This window comes from Monomorium pharaonis, chromosome 3 (genome assembly GCF_013373865.1).
Source record: "Monomorium pharaonis isolate MP-MQ-018 chromosome 3, ASM1337386v2, whole genome shotgun sequence".
NCBI classification, from domain to species: Eukaryota; Metazoa; Arthropoda; class Insecta; order Hymenoptera; family Formicidae; genus Monomorium; species Monomorium pharaonis.
In genome coordinates, this window is record NC_050469.1 from 18053046 (window position 1) to 18069031 (window position 15986).

General features: G+C 36.3%; 1 protein-coding gene across 1 annotated transcript; it reads left to right on the top strand.

The window, feature by feature from the left end:
* The first annotated feature begins 10433 nt into the window (after positions 1–10433).
* On the top strand, positions 10434–15608 carry LOC105840305. Its single transcript, XM_012687211.2, has one exon. The coding sequence runs from the start codon at positions 10434–10436 to the stop codon at positions 15606–15608; it is 5175 nt and encodes a 1724-aa protein (XP_012542665.2).
* Positions 15609–15986: the final 378 nt, after the last annotated feature.

Consider the following 15986-nt stretch of genomic DNA (forward strand, 5'->3'; position numbering starts at 1 on the left):
AAAGTATGTTTTTTTATTAAGTAATTTATATGTTATATGTTTTCATATCTCATTTTACATCTCTTTTTGTATTACTTATTATATCTTTTGTAATTATAATTTTAAAGACTGTCAAGAAAGTTAAAGTGATAAAGTCTGCGATTAACAGGAATAATAAAAGAAATAGAGGAAAAAGAAATAATAGATAACATTCAAGGAAGAAGATTGAAGATAGACAAGAAAACATAGAGAGTTTTACTGTACATAATAAAAACACGCAAGAATTAAGATAGAAATTAGAAGAAATAATAAAAAAATCAGAAAGGACGAAATTAATAATAGAAGGGGACTTCAACGTAAGAATTGGCTTCAAGGACAACATATGTGAAGAAGAAAAAACAGGTAAAAAGCAAAGAATTAAAAAAAACAATATACTTAATAAAAAAGATAAAATTTTAATGGACATGGTGAAACAAAAAGAATAGGACATTCGTAATGGAAATGTAAAAGGGAAAAAAGGTGGAGAATTTACTTACGTAGGAGCAAGAGGTAATTTGATAATTGATTATATAGTGACAAATTTAAAGGCGAGAAATAAAACCAAAACTTTCAAGGTAGGAAAAAAAATGGAATCAGACCATCTCCCTCTCATCGTCAAAAATCAAAAGAAAATAAGAGAAAAGAAAATGGAAGAAGAGAGACGGAGAGAACGAAGAATGTGGACGAAAGATGGGAAGTATATATAGAAGTTAAAAAAATAAATTTTGACAAAGAGAAAGTTAATGATATAATGAAAGGAATTACAAAAAATAGCAATCATAAAAAAGAAAATTTTGATTAAAAAGTGCAAAATAGGATACAGTAAATGGTGGGACAAAAAGATTGTACAAATAAAAAAGTGGAAGCAAAAAAAAACGTTAAGAAGATGGAAAGAGGACTAGAAAATAAAGAAAAATATTTACAAAAAAGAAAGAAGTATAGAAACGTCTGTAAAAAGAAGAAAAGAATACTACAAGGGAAAGTAAAAGAAGAGATAACATGAATAAAAGAGATAAGTCAAGCATGAACTTATATTAATAGAGAAAGAAGAAGAAAATACGAATTACAACAGAAATAAATATAGATAATTGGAAAAAATATTTGAACAATTTGTTGGACGCAGAAGACACGTATACGAGAGCGCAAAAGGAAGCGAAAAATGCGTAAAATAACAAAATAAGCAAAGCCAAAGTAAAAAATTGTGCAAGTATACTTATGATTTGAGAATTCTATAGAAACTTGCACATTGCTTCCTCATAGCTTTTAAGTGTGAAATTAGATTTGTATATTGCTTTCTCATAGTTTTTAAGTATACAATTTAGAAATTTGCAAATGTCACTTTCTTTTTATTTTGGCTTCCTCATAGAGGAAGCTTTATATATTGTCAACAAACATTTCTTTATCCAATTTTGTTTGCATTCTACATACAATTTTGTTTTTATTAAAAACTCCTTTTTTTAAGGGTAGGGGGAACTGCGTTTACGCACACCCAGCTGGAATATTCTCCTTCCGGGTAGTCATGTGCGTGACGTACACACACACACACACACACACACACACACACACACACACACACACACACACACACACACATACACACATCGACATTTAAAAAAATTGCGTTTTTACGACGTTTAAGAACATTCTGGACATATTGGCAAGAACTAAAAAAAAATTTATACAAAAACAAAGCTTCCTCTGTGAAGAAGCAAAAGCAAATTGACAGGTTAGAGACAAATAAAGCAGCAAAAAAAGATCAAATCAAAAATACAACTTGGATATATAGAAACCCAAAATTCGTCAGATGGTTAACAGAAATAATTAACAAAGTGTGACATGGAGATGGACTACTGGAGCAATAAAAAACTACAGAGGAATAAAACATACCGTATAATATATACGATGATACTGTATAGAGAAAATACTTAAAGACGAAATAAAAAGTAAAAAGATAATACTAGAGACGCAGACAGGATTTATAAATGGAAGGAGTACAATAGATGACATCTTTATCATAAATTACATACTAAACAGATAGCACATTTATTTACCCACACAGCACGGGGAGCTTCCGAGGAGCTCACAAAATTTTTCATAAGCTTCATTTGAGCTTCAAAAAAACTCGCACGGAGCTCTTCGAGAGCTTCTATGTCCGCTTTTGAGAGCTTCCTGAGAGCTTTATTTAAGCTCGCAGGGAGTTCAGAAATCATGTTTTAAGAGCTCCCTGCGAGCTTTAAAGTAATTCCCGGAAAACTTCCATATAAGCTTGAGAGCTCGTCCATTAATTGCGAGTTCCCTGGAAGTAGGATTATGGGTCACAACAGATCCGTATTCATAGTCGTGCCTCATTTCTCGAAATTAGTCTGTCTTCTGTAAAAGATAGCATGGCAACATGTACATTTAAGAGTATATTTAAGAGAAAAACAGAGCTCAGGACAAAAAAAGTATTTATAGAGCATTTAAGGCAGAATGTTTGTATATTAGAATGTAAGATAAATTAATATTACGTATTCTTTTTATCTAAAGTTCCGCTCCGCTATAAGTTTGACAGTCTTCTTCTTTGCTCTTTGGATTGCCGTTCCTCCAGGGACAAAGTACCACGCTTTCAGTTCGATAGTCTTGTGTCTCGAGTGTTTCAACAAACTCCTTTTTCTTCGATTTATGGCATCCGGAATCCTATGTCAGGATCCAATGCAGCTGGATACAGCCAAGTTACACAGAACATAAGCACGTCGCACCGGTCGCACGTTATTGTAACTCAAGCGACCAATCACCAATCAAGCGCGCCGAACCGACATACGTTATTGAGTCTGTTTGTGTCACATTCCCCGACATGCTTCTATTCACCCCAACGCATTCTAATACGTTGTTTCCGATAACGCCAACCTATTAAAGTGCGTTGAAGTGAGTAGGAGCATGTCGGGGCATGGCGACGCAAACAAACCATCAGAGTTGCAGCAACGGTCGTAAGAAAGAAATTAACCAATTAATATAACAGTTAAAAACAGCGGAATGAACTGTCAAGCTTATTTTGTCGAATTTTATAAGCTCCCCGGAAGCTCTAAAACATGAACTTTCTGGGAGCTTGTTTTGTCGAATTTTGTTAACTCCAACGAGAGCTCGGCAAAATGAATTCCCTGGGAGCTTGTTTTATCGAATTTTATTAGCTTTCCGGAAGCTCAAAAATACGAACTTTCTGAGAGCTTGTTTTGTTGAATTTTGTTAACTCCAACGAGAGCTCGGTAAAATGAATTCCCTGGGAGCTTGTTTTATCGAATTTTATTAGCTTTCCGGAAGCTCAAAAATACGAACTTTCTGAGAGCTTGTTTTGTTGAATTTTGTGAGCTCCTCGGGAGCTTAGCAAAATGAACTCCCTGGGAGCTTGTTTTGTCGAATTTTGTTAGCTCCAACGAGAGCTCGGCAAAATGATCTCCCTGGGAGCTTGTTTTGTCGAATTTTTTAAGCTCCTCGGGAGTTCAGCAACATTAACTCCCTGGAAGCTTGTTTTGTTGAATTTTGTAAGCTCCTCGGGAGCTCAGCAAAATGAACTTCCTGGGAGCTTGTTTTGTTGAATTTTGTAAGCTCCTCGGGAGCTCAGCAAAATAAACTCCCTGGGAGCTTAATCGGAGCTTTGTGCTGTGTAAGTATGTTATACATGGAGAACTTAGAAGAACATATAAAAGAAGGAGAAGCAGAAAAATCGTGATAAGTAGGGAGAAATTCTGATCACCAGCTTATGCGAAGGATGTTGCATTAATAGTAAAAGGACCTAAGGAATTGAAAGAAATTATAAATAGATTTCTCAAATCATATTTTAAGAAAAAAAAAAGCCAAATTTAAATGTAGAAAAGTTAAAAGTTTTTAGTGTTCCAAAAGGTAATGGAAAAAAGAATGAAGAAAATTGGACGTAGTAAAATAAAAGAATCGAAGAAGTTAAAGAATTTAAATATTTAAGGATTTTAAGGTATTATTTTCATAAAAATGGAGAGACACACATAAGAGAGACACTTAAAAAAGTAAGGATACCAATAGCATAGGTATGGGGAATAAGACAATAAAAATTTAAAAACTGTTTCGAAAAAAGAATAAGAATGTTTCACAGTTTAATAAAAAATATTTATTATATGCAGTTAAAATTTGGGGCTGAAAAAAAATATAAATTCAGAGAATTCAAAAGAAATATATTAGATGAACTTTACGTTTAGATTTTAACATTCTGGGATATATGTAGTTCTAGAGAAGACAAAGATGGATAAAGTAAGGATAGAAACTAGAAAAAAAGTAGTGAAAACAGTTAAAAAAACAGAAAAAAAGAGTAAGAAGAATAAGATAATTCTTAGAATGTTGGAGAAAAATTGAAGGAAAAAAGGTAGAAGAAAAATCGAAGTAAGAAAAGAATGAAATAAGATTATAGATAAAATTAGTAAATGTTCAGGAAATAGGTAGACTAAGTCTAGAAGGGAAGGAGTATGCTAAAAAAGGTAAATAGAGACAAACAAGAACAAAAAAGGTATGAAGAAATAATGTAAGAAAAATATAATAGACTGTACAAAGAAATAGAAACAGATGAGGAATGTATATTTTAGTGGAATATAAAGGTAGGGATCAGTTAATAATAGCTAGATTTATGTGCAGAAACAAGTCATTAGGGACAAGTTGCTGGAAAAAAGAAGAGGCGAACTAGTGTAGGCTATGCAATTTAAAAGTAGAGACTTTAGAACACTTATTAGGAGAATTTATAGAATTGCGAAGACAAAATTTATCTATTTGGAAAGTGTTATTAAAGGTAGATATAGGTAGTGGATGAAAAATGTGTTAGAGACGAGACAAAGAAATGACAAAGAAAAGTGTAAATAGTTGTTAAGAATCCTATGTAATTATGTAATCATGCTATGTAATTTCCTTTTAAAGGCCAAAAGGCATAAGAAATAAACGAGTTATGTATATATTATATGCAGTAGTAATTTTATACAAGGTATAATAACAAATAAAAAAATTGGTGCGGGCGAAGCGCACGCTTGATCTAGTTCATCATCCATAATAAAAAAGGTCGTGTAGACGCGAGAAGTGCGCATTTAACTTGGCGCTGCTAAACCGAATAATTTGCTTTAATACAAAATCATTTTCTTACAATCTTATTTACATATTAAAATAATACATATAACATACACGCACGCATGAGAGAAAGAGAGAGAGAGAGAGAAAGAGAAAGAGAGAGAGAGAGAGAGAGATTGATTGATTGATATGTGTTTATTAAAGCCCTAGTCAACTATGAGGCAAAAGACAAAATGAGTACAAGATAACTAAATTAAACAAAAACAAGAAGATGAAGAATTGATGTCGCACGCGAGAGTACAATAAAATGTCAGCTTAACATTACAGAACTGACTAGATACTGACAGGACGCATCAGACTAGTAATATCTAAGATCTAAATAAAGATTACAAAGATAATAAGCATACATAGAACTAGAACTAGAACTTAAGGTAAGAAATAATAGATAGAAACTTGATAGCACTTAACAGCACTTGAAATAAGCAGAGAGACGAAGTGACTAAGATATATTAATGCGTTCGCGTGATAGCAAATGATCAAACAACAATTGCTTAAAAGATGTGAAAGAAGATTCAGAAGTAATAATAAGGGGAAGAGTGTGCCAAAAGTAGATATCAGAAAGATGAAAAGAATTTTGGAAGGAGGTAGTGCGATGAAACGGGATTTGAAAACGAGCAGAAGATGGGAAGCGGGTCGAGGAACGAATGAAGGGATCATTATTGACAAACAGTTCTCTGAGATAAGGAACAGCCTTGACAAATGCGAAACATGTATAGGCCTAGGAAATAGAACCGGCGATTTTTAACTGATAACCGCCCGAGTCGATGCCGATACGGAGTAATATGGACATCACGTTTAAGGTCGAAGATAAATCTGATAGTGCAATTAATGAGCTTTTGTAACTTTGAATTGAGTTCTTCGGTAAGATTATGGTATACGAGACAATAGTAGTCTATGTGTGGGAATATGAGGGTTTTAACTAGTTTGCATCGCAATGGTTGAGGGAGAGACTGCCTGTGAAACTTAAGCTTATGGAGAGCACCGTGCACACTTCTAGAGATCTGAGAGATGTGGTTGTTCCATGAAAGGTTCGAACTTAGTGAAACTCCAAGGTTACGAGCACTTGTTACATAAGAAATGGAGGTGCGGTTAATAGTGATCGGTGAAAGAGTATCGAGGTCAATAGAGCGAACAAGGGCATTACTGCCCAGGATCATAACTTTGGTTTTGGCTAGGTTAAGTGTGAGACCATTGACGTGTGCATATTTGTAGACTGCAGTAGCATCGATCGAGATTTTCGCCAGACCTTGGGCGAGTAGGGACGGATAGCAACTCAGGTATATTTGAGTATCATCAGCGAAGATCATGTGGTTAAAAAAACTGAGATAAGAGCTGATGTCATTGATGAAGAGAGAGAAAAGAAGAGGACCAAGAACAGAACCTTGAAGCACACCAGCAGTCACCGGACACCAAAGGGTAGCATTATTATTTTCATCAAGGACTGTTTGTGTTCGTTCAGTCAAATAGGAAAAGAACCAGCTTAAAGTTGAGCTGGAGAAACCGAAAGATTTTAGCTTAGAGAAGAGGAGAAGATGGGGTACTGTATCAAAAGCTTTGCTGAAATCAAAAAGAATTATGATGGTGACTTTCTTTTCATCAATGCCTCTACGGATGTCGTCACACACACGGAGTAATGCAGATTGAGTGCTGAAGCCGGCACGATAACCAGATTGTCTGGAGTCAAGTAGATTGTTTACTTCGAAAAACTGCGTGATTTGTCTATGAACGATTCTTTCAAGGATCTTAGATAGTTTGGGAAGGTTGGCAATCGGACGGGTATCTGAGGGAGTAAGAGGAGTCTTAATCTTGGATAGGGGCCTGATATAAGCACACTTCCAGGAATGAGGGAAGCAGGAATGAAGAATGGAGTTGTTAAAAAGTGACAAGAGAAACGGTGCAATGCAAGGAAGAGCAAGCTTGAGGCAAAATAAAGAGATCCTGTCAGCACCAGCACAGAGGGAGTTACCAGGTGAAGCCTTGATTGCGTCAAGCAGGTCATTCATCCAGATCTCGTTAAGGAAAAACATGGGCTGTAATTCAGGGATCAAAGACAGAGCAGAGGTGAGTTCAGAATACATGCACGCAGGTGTAGAATTGGTAACAGAGGCGTAAAAGTGGTTAAGTTGATTCGTAGAGAAAAAATGGAGAAGAGAGGCATGGACAACTTTTACTAATCCCAGCCGCGCTAACTCCTTCCACATCTTAGCGGGATCATCAATGCTGTTAAGAAGATTAAGCTGATATCTGCTTTTGGCACTTTTGATATCGCGATTAAGATCATCCCTAGCCTGTCTATAGATCTCATAATTTAGGAGACAATTAGTGCGCTTGAGAGAGAGAGAGAGAGAGAGAGAGAGAGAGAGAGAGAGAGAGAGAGAGAGAGAGAGAGGGAGGAATTTTGTAAAATATTTATTTGTATTAAAATATTTATTTCTAATATTTATAATTTATTTGTGTTAAAACTTATTTGCCAGCTCAATATTATCTCCTTTATTCCTTGCCAATATACTTCCTGACAATTATTTTTTGCAGGCGCACAGCAGCCTCGTAACGGCGCAAAAATTGTTTTGTATTATAAAGTTGATTAAAGAATAGTAAGAATGTTTTAGTTCCTATAAAAATATTTGTTCTTATAATTGGCGCAAAATATTTAGATATCACTATTTTTGTAGAGAAGTTAATTTGTGTGTGTGAGTATAAACTTTAAAAATTTCAAGAATATATATTACTTAGGTTAAATTTGACAATATATATTACTTAGGTTGAATTTGATACACTTCCCAATCAGCAAAACAATATTTAAAAATTAATTTTAATAGTATTTAAAAAACATTTTAAAAAACATTTCTAAAAACGTTAAAAATAATGAGATAAGTTCTCTTTTTTAAATTAAAAAAACGTTTTTTTTAATGTTTGGGCAATATTTTTTTAACATTTAATAAGTGTTTGTTTTAAAATTTAAGAAAATGTTTTTTTGACATTTGGTAAATGATTTTTTAAATATTTACTAAACATATTTACAACAAAAGCAAAAAATTAATTGCATTATTAAATTATTTTATAAATTCAACGTAACCTCAGTCTAATAAATTTCTACGATAATTTTGTAAAGGAGAGAAGACTATATATGTTTCAGCCAAGCCACAAGTACCTGTTAGAACATACTTAATTTCTACGCCTGAAAAAACGGTCACCCATCCAAGTGTCAACCACTCCCGACGTTCCTTGACTTCGAAGATCGTACGCATCCTGATGCTTCATGATGATCCATAAATACTTTATGTTAAAGCATACATATTTGGTATACATTATTTCAATAGATGTTGTCAGCCCTGCTTAAAATGACAGATAGCTTATGATTGGATCTTACTCAATCAGATAGAATTTCTATGGTAATTAATACGATATCATATTAATTACTATAGAAATTCTATCCGATTGAATAAGATCCAATCATAACCTATCTGTTATTTTAAGCAGGGAGAAGGATGAAACATGTATAGTTAACTTATATTTTTATAAATAAATATAAAGTATTACAATTTTTTACTGATTTTCACATATGCAAAATACTATGTAAAATATGAAAAGATCTATTTTTGCTCTGTTCGTAAAAAAATAAAAAATAAATGTTATTTCTTATAATTTTTGAGTATTGTTAATATGCCATATATTGTTTCAATAAGTGCAGTGTTATAATCCCCATTTTTTTTATGTTCCGATGTTTCAATCTGTGCCTCAGAGGTTTTATTTATACGCTTTTGTGACTTTTTCTTTACATAGATTCACTTCCTCTTTACGCTTGATTTACGCTACATAATTAGCGAAGCTTCCCAACCATAATTTAAATATTTTTTTTAATATTATTCTAAACAACTTTTTAAATGCAAAATAATTATTACATAAACATTAACATTAAATGTTACGTAAATATAATTTTAAACAATTTATTAAAATATTAATTAATAACAAATAAACATTAATTAAATATTATATAAATATTTGTCTTAAATTATCATAATTATTGTAACTTAAATATTAAATCAATATCAAATAAATAAATATAAAATATTATTTTAAATATTTTTTTAAAGATAAAGTAAATATATAACATAAACATTAAATAAATGTTATATAAATATTATTTTAAACGATTTATTAAATTGTTAAATTAATATTAAATAAATATAAATTAAACATTATATAAATATTTGTCTTACATTATTATTTCAAATAATTAATCATTGTAACATAAATATTATATTAATATTAAAAAATAATTTTAAAGTATTACACACTTTAAATATTATTTTAAAGATAAAATAAATATTACATAAACATTAAGTAAATAATATTACGTAAATATTTGTTCCGAACCGATAGTCACGGGATAAGTGGACCTATTTATCCGCCGATATGTAATAAGTCCTAGTGTACGTGATTATAAAAAATAACGCATAGGTGGCGTGCAACAGGGTCCTCGCGATCGGCACGCGGCTCGTTAACTTTACTTCCGCTTGGTACACGCGTGCGAGAGCACGCGCGATATATAGTAATAAATTTTTGAGTTCCTTGTTGACAAACGTCTTCATTCATTTTCTACATCACACCGTCAAGAGAAAATAAGGATCTCCAGGCATTCCAGATCCACAAATTCATACATGGTCCTTCGAGCCGGATATCCGGTACCTGGATGTTCGACAAGGAACGAAACGCACAAGCAGCGAAGTCGAGGGTTATGGCGTCGCATGGAAACAGCAAAGGTGCACCATAACAACGAATCAAGAAATCAAGAGTTGCACTACAACTGCCGATTAAGCAAGCTTGAGTGGTGCAGTAAGCATAAAGGCCTCGTGCTAAGCAAGGGTACGTACGTAACCCTCACACACAACGAATCGAAAGTAAGCATCTCCTCATCAACGAGCAACGGGCGACCGCCGGGAATAACACGTGGCCGCCGTAAGCAGCACGTGGCAGCCGTAAGCAGCACGCAGCAGCCGTAAGCAGCACGCAGCAGCCGGAAGCAGCACGTAGTCGCCATAAGCAACACGGTACCGCCGGAAGAAGCGCGAGCACCGGACCGTGAGGGGGCTCGACGGTGCAGACGAAGGAGCGACGGCCATATTGGAAGCAGACCAGAGGGAAGGCGCGTTCGCAAAGGCAACAAGTCCAGAGTACGTTCGGTTGTGGTATGTAAGTGAGATTAGAGTGGCTCGCGTTGATTGTTTGTAAGTTCACGGTAAATATTTGAGTGATCACCGGTAATATTAAATTGTATTTGCGTAATAACATTAATCGGAATGGCGAGCGAACAGGCAATGAGTTTGTTAAAAAAGAAACGCGGTATCATTAAAGGTCAACTGTCTAAGTTCACCACATTCGTCGATAGATTCACGGACGCGGGAAGCGTGACGGAATTGGTTGCTCGGTTGGAGAAGGCTGAAGCGTTATGGTCGGAATTTGATAAAATACAGACTGAAATCGAGCTAGCGGACGATTCGGAGGCGCAGGCAGGTCATCGCGACGCGTTTGAAGCGTCATATTTTGTAGTGATAGCTAGGGCTAGAGAGTTAGGACAGACGAATCCAGATGTACAGCCGCAAACAAATCACGCGTGTAACAATTCAAATCAAAACGTGCAACTACCTACATTGAAATTACCGGAGTTTGACGGTGAATATAGCAAGTGGATGCAATTTAGCGATACGTTTAGAGCAATAATTCATAACAACGCTACTTTAACCATTACACAAAAATTTTACTATTTGAGGTCGTGTTTAAGCGAAGATGCCGCGCGGGCCTTAGACACATTAGAGGCATCGGATGCAAACTACGACATTGCTTGGAATATTTTGAAAGAAAGATTTGAAAATAAAAATATCATAATACACAATCACGTGAAAGCCTTGTTCGATTTACCGCAGGTTATCAAAGATTCCCACGCGTCTCTGAGGGACCTGTCTGATAGCATGTCGCAACATTTGCGCGCATTAGAATCGCTAGGGCAGCCGGTAGAAAGCTGGGACTCGATAATAATTTTTCTGATTACAACTAAATTAGATTTAGCATCGCGGAATGAGTGGGAAAAAATGTCGGTTAAACGCAAGGAGTTACCCAGCATTGATAGTTTCAAGATATTTTTAAACGAGCGCTGTCAAATACTTGAAAGATTATTCAAAGATACTAAACAAACGGATAAACGCAATTCAATTAAAGATTCAAAGAATACCACAAAGGCGGGTTCGTTAACTCATTTAGCGGCAAACGTAGCAAAATGCATGTTTTGCAAGGGCTCACATAGCATATATTTTTGTAAAGACTTATTAAGCTTACCCGTTGACAAGCGATTAACACAAGTTAGAAAATTAAAGTTATGCACGAATTGTTTGAGAAATAATCATTTCAGCAAGGATTGCAGAGCAAGTGGCTGCAAAAAATGCAGCGGCAAACACAATACCTTATTGCATTTTGGCGATTCAAAGGTTGAGCACGAAACGAATAATCAATCCTCATCGAATATAAACAAGGCAATAGATAACGACAAAGCAAGCATAAGTCAGGAGTCAGCGATAACTACACACGCGGTTCAGGCAGCTCATAATTCGTATATTTTATTGGCAACAGCGAGAATTGTTATATTTGATAACAATGGTAGATCACATCCCTGTCGAGCTTTATTAGACAATGGTTCTCAATCTAATTTTATCACGAGCAAATTAGCGCAAAAATTAGGGCTAGCGAAAACACCCATAAAGATTCCGATTTGCGGAGTTAATCAAAACATAACCCATATTTCGCACAGAACTGAAGCATCTATTAAATCGTTATATAACAATTATAAGGCCAAATTATCCGTTTTAGTAGTTGACAACATTACACAGGATCTACCGAATAGATTCTACAACATCTCCGCGTTAAACATTCCGGAGGGTCTCTCATTGGCGGATCCGCGTTTCAACTATCCCGAACCAGTAGATATTTTGTTAGGTGCTGGTATATTCTGGGAGCTCTTGTGCGCGGGACAAATCCAGTTAGGTGAAGGCAGACCATTCCTTCAAAAGACAAAACTAGGTTGGATTGTGTCAGGGCCCATGGCGCCTAGATATAAGGAGTCAGAATCGTTATGCCATCTTAATACAATACAAGATATTCGCGATAGTCTAGAACGGTTTTGGAAAATTGAAGAATGTTTGTCAACACCAAATTTGACAAGAGAGGAATCCGAGTGCGAAGACCTATTCGTAAAGACCATGAAGCGTGATGAGCAAGGGCGGTTTACGGTACGGTTGCCTTTTCGAGCAAACGCGGACAAACTCGGAGATTCGTTAGATATGGCAATTAAGCGACTTTACTCATTGGAAAAACGATTAGCCAAGGATTCTAGTCTCAAAAAGCAATACGTTAGCTTCATGAATGAATACTTAGAGCTTGGTCATATGACCGAGGTAAAGTCAAGCGACAGGGACCTCGAGTCAGTGTACTATCTACCGCACCACAGCGTAGTAAAGGAATCGAGCATAACTACCAAGACACGCGTGGTTTTTGATGCATCAGCGAAAACGTCAACGAACTTGTCGCTGAATGACGTCTTAATGGTCGGTCCAGTCATTCAAGACAGTTTATTCGCGATACTGATCAGATTTAGAATGCATAAGTACGTTTTTACCGCGGATGTAACGAAAATGTACAGGCAAGTTAATGTTCATGAAGCCCATCGAGATTTTCAACGCATCATTTGGCGTCCAGATGAAAGAGAACGTATACGTCACTATCGGTTAAATACATTGACATACGGGACAGCTCCGGCTTCATTTGAGGCTATACGGTCACTTCGGCAAACAGCTGTGGATAAACAGAGTGTATTCCCTGATGCATCAAACATAATTTTATCGGATTTTTATGTCGACGATCTTATTTCGGGAGCTAATACGGTGAAAGATGCGCTGAGACTTGCGCATGAAATAGATACGATATTGCGCGGCGGATGTTTTCATTTGCGCAAATGGAATAGCAATAGCGAGGCCTTTATCAATGCAATACAAACTGAACCGGGTAGTAATCAAATACATTTAACGCAGGATACTAATTCTAAAACGCTTGGTTTGTCTTGGGACGCTAAGAAAGATATGCTGAATTATCAAACAAACGCGATTAGTAACAAATCGAATAGGGTTACGAAAAGAACGATATTGTCAGTCGTGTCGCAATTATTTGATCCGCTAGGATTAGTTAGTCCCACAATCGTTTTGGGAAAAATTATCATGCAGAAAATATGGAAATTAGGAATCGGTTGGGACGAAGCATTGCCCCTCGACTTATTCACGCTATGGAGTCAATTCTGTGAAGATATGAAATTCATAAACGAAGTTTCTATACCTAGATACACGATGGGTCATCAATGCAGGGTATTAGAATTGCATGGTTTTAGTGACGCGTCCGAAATTGCATACGGAGCGTGCCTATACGTACGAGCGGTGGATATGACCGGTAAGATTATCACTAAATTATTATGTGCTAAATCGCGCGTGGCACCAGTAAAAACAATAAGTTTGCCGCGTCTTGAGCTGTGTGGTGCGGTATTACTGGCACGTTTACATCAGCAAGTAATCGAAGCATTGAGTCTCCTTCCAAATTGGAAGTCTGATAGTTTTTATTGGTGTGACTCTACTATCGTTTTATCGTGGATAGCTACCGAATCCAGTCTATTAAAAACCTTCGTAGCAAATAGAAGCGCGGAAATACAGAGACTTACAGACAGTAAGCGTTGGGCGCATGTCGCGGGGAGTGAAAATCCAGCAGATATTGTATCTAGAGGCATGAGCTTATCTAAACTAGCGACTTCGCAATTATGGTGGAACGGGCCACCATGGTTAGGGCTAGGGTCGAATCATTGGCCAATCACAGATAATACGTGTATTCCCGTGCCTTCTGAATTGAAGGAAAGCAAAATAGCATGCATTACGATTAAATCTGATTGGGATGTCTTCAATCGTTTTTCATCATACTTAAAATTACTTAAGGTAATGGCCTATTGCTTGCGTTTTATCGACAATATACGAAAGGGCGTGAGCGAGAGGCGTTTCGGTTCATTATCAGTTGATGAACTAGACAAATCATTGCTCACACTCGTTAAAATAGTTCAAATTACACATTTTGCACCCGAAATCAATAGTTTAGAACGCGAAAATGCGGTGCGATCTAGCAGCAAAATCTTATCGTTAAATCCATTCTTAGATGAGTACCGCATTTTACGAGTGGGTGGTCGATTAAAAAACTCTAAATTGCAGTACGAGCACAAGCACCCTATGCTGCTACCAAACAAGCATGTGTTCACCCAGATGCTCATAACATATGAACACGAAAAACAGATGCATGCGGGATTAACGAGTACGTTAGCCGCGATTAGAACGCGTTTTTGGATTTTAAATGCTCGGAGCACAGTGAGGAAAATAATCTTCCGTTGCATGATCTGCTTCCGGACAGCCCCTAAGGGTGAAAGTTATCAAATGGGAAATCTACCCGAATCTCGGGTGAACGCGGACAGGCCATTCACAGTGGTCGGAATAGATTACGCGGGACCGTTTCTGGTTAAAGATGGCAAATTACTAAATCGAAAATTGGTCAAATGTTATTTGTGTATATTTGTTTGTTTTTCAACAAGAGCCGTACATCTGGAAGTCGTGGGCGACTTAACAAGCGATTCGTTTCTAAATTCACTCAAGCGATTTGTTTCAAGGCGTGGAATATGTAAACATATTTACTCTGATAATGCCACTAATTTTGTTGGTGCGAAGAATGAGCTCGGCGAAGTTCTCAATTTGTTAAATCAAATAGATAGAGATAGTAAATTCGTAAATTTTTTAAGTCAAAACCTGATACAGTGGCACTTTATTCCACCGCGTGCTCCCAATTTTGGAGGTCTCTGGGAGGCGGCAGTGAAGAGCGCTAAGTATCACATTAAAAGAATAGTAGGCGAAGCGCATTTAACGTTTGAAGATTTGTATACGGTGATCACTCAAATCGAGGCTATCATGAATTCTCGGCCGTTGATGCCAATGTCCAATGATCCCAATGATATGGATATTCTAACACCGGGGCATTTCCTAATTGGTGAGCAACTCACGTCAGTACCACAATCGTCCGTCGTAGAGTTGCCCACGAATCGAATGAATCAATATCAGCGATTACAACAGATGGTACAACATTTTTGGTCACGTTGGACCAGCGAATACTTGTCACATTTGCAACAACGTTCCAAATGGATGAAGGACGTTCCCTCAAAGATCAAAGTGGGTAGCATGGTACTCCTGAAGGAAGACAACACGCCACCACTGCAGTGGAAGCTGGGGCGTATTACGGAACTGCATCCAGGAGCAGATGGCGTACCTCGCGTAATTAGTGTTAAAACCTTTACCGGAATCTTAAAGCGAACAATAGGAAAGATATGTATATTGCCCATTGAGGAATCAATGTAATAAATAAGCGTTAAGTTAATGTTAAGGGATTAGTTTCTCGGCAATTAATCTTTCAGCAGACAAGGTTATTATGAGTAGAATTCAACTCAATATATAAGCATTGGCTATTTTGATTATTTGGTTATTACTCTGCGAGAGATATCCATAAGTGAACATGTATGTTTTGTTACCTTTATTATTATTTCACTTGTTAATAGAAGTAGATCTCGTTATTGTTTGTTTATTCAGATACGAAGAATTTAGTTTGATAAGTTAATATAATTCATTTTGATTGAAAGCAGTCCTTTCAAGAGGCGCGGTATGTTCCGAACCAATAGTCACGGGATAAGTGGACCTATTTATCCGCCGATATGTAATAAGTCCTAGTGTACGTGATTA

Excerpts from the sequence above, each read along its gene's own strand:
- LOC105840305 (XM_012687211.2), top strand. The coding sequence starts at position 10,434 with ATGGCGAGCGAACAGGCAATGAGTTTGTTAAAAAAGAAACGCGGTATC.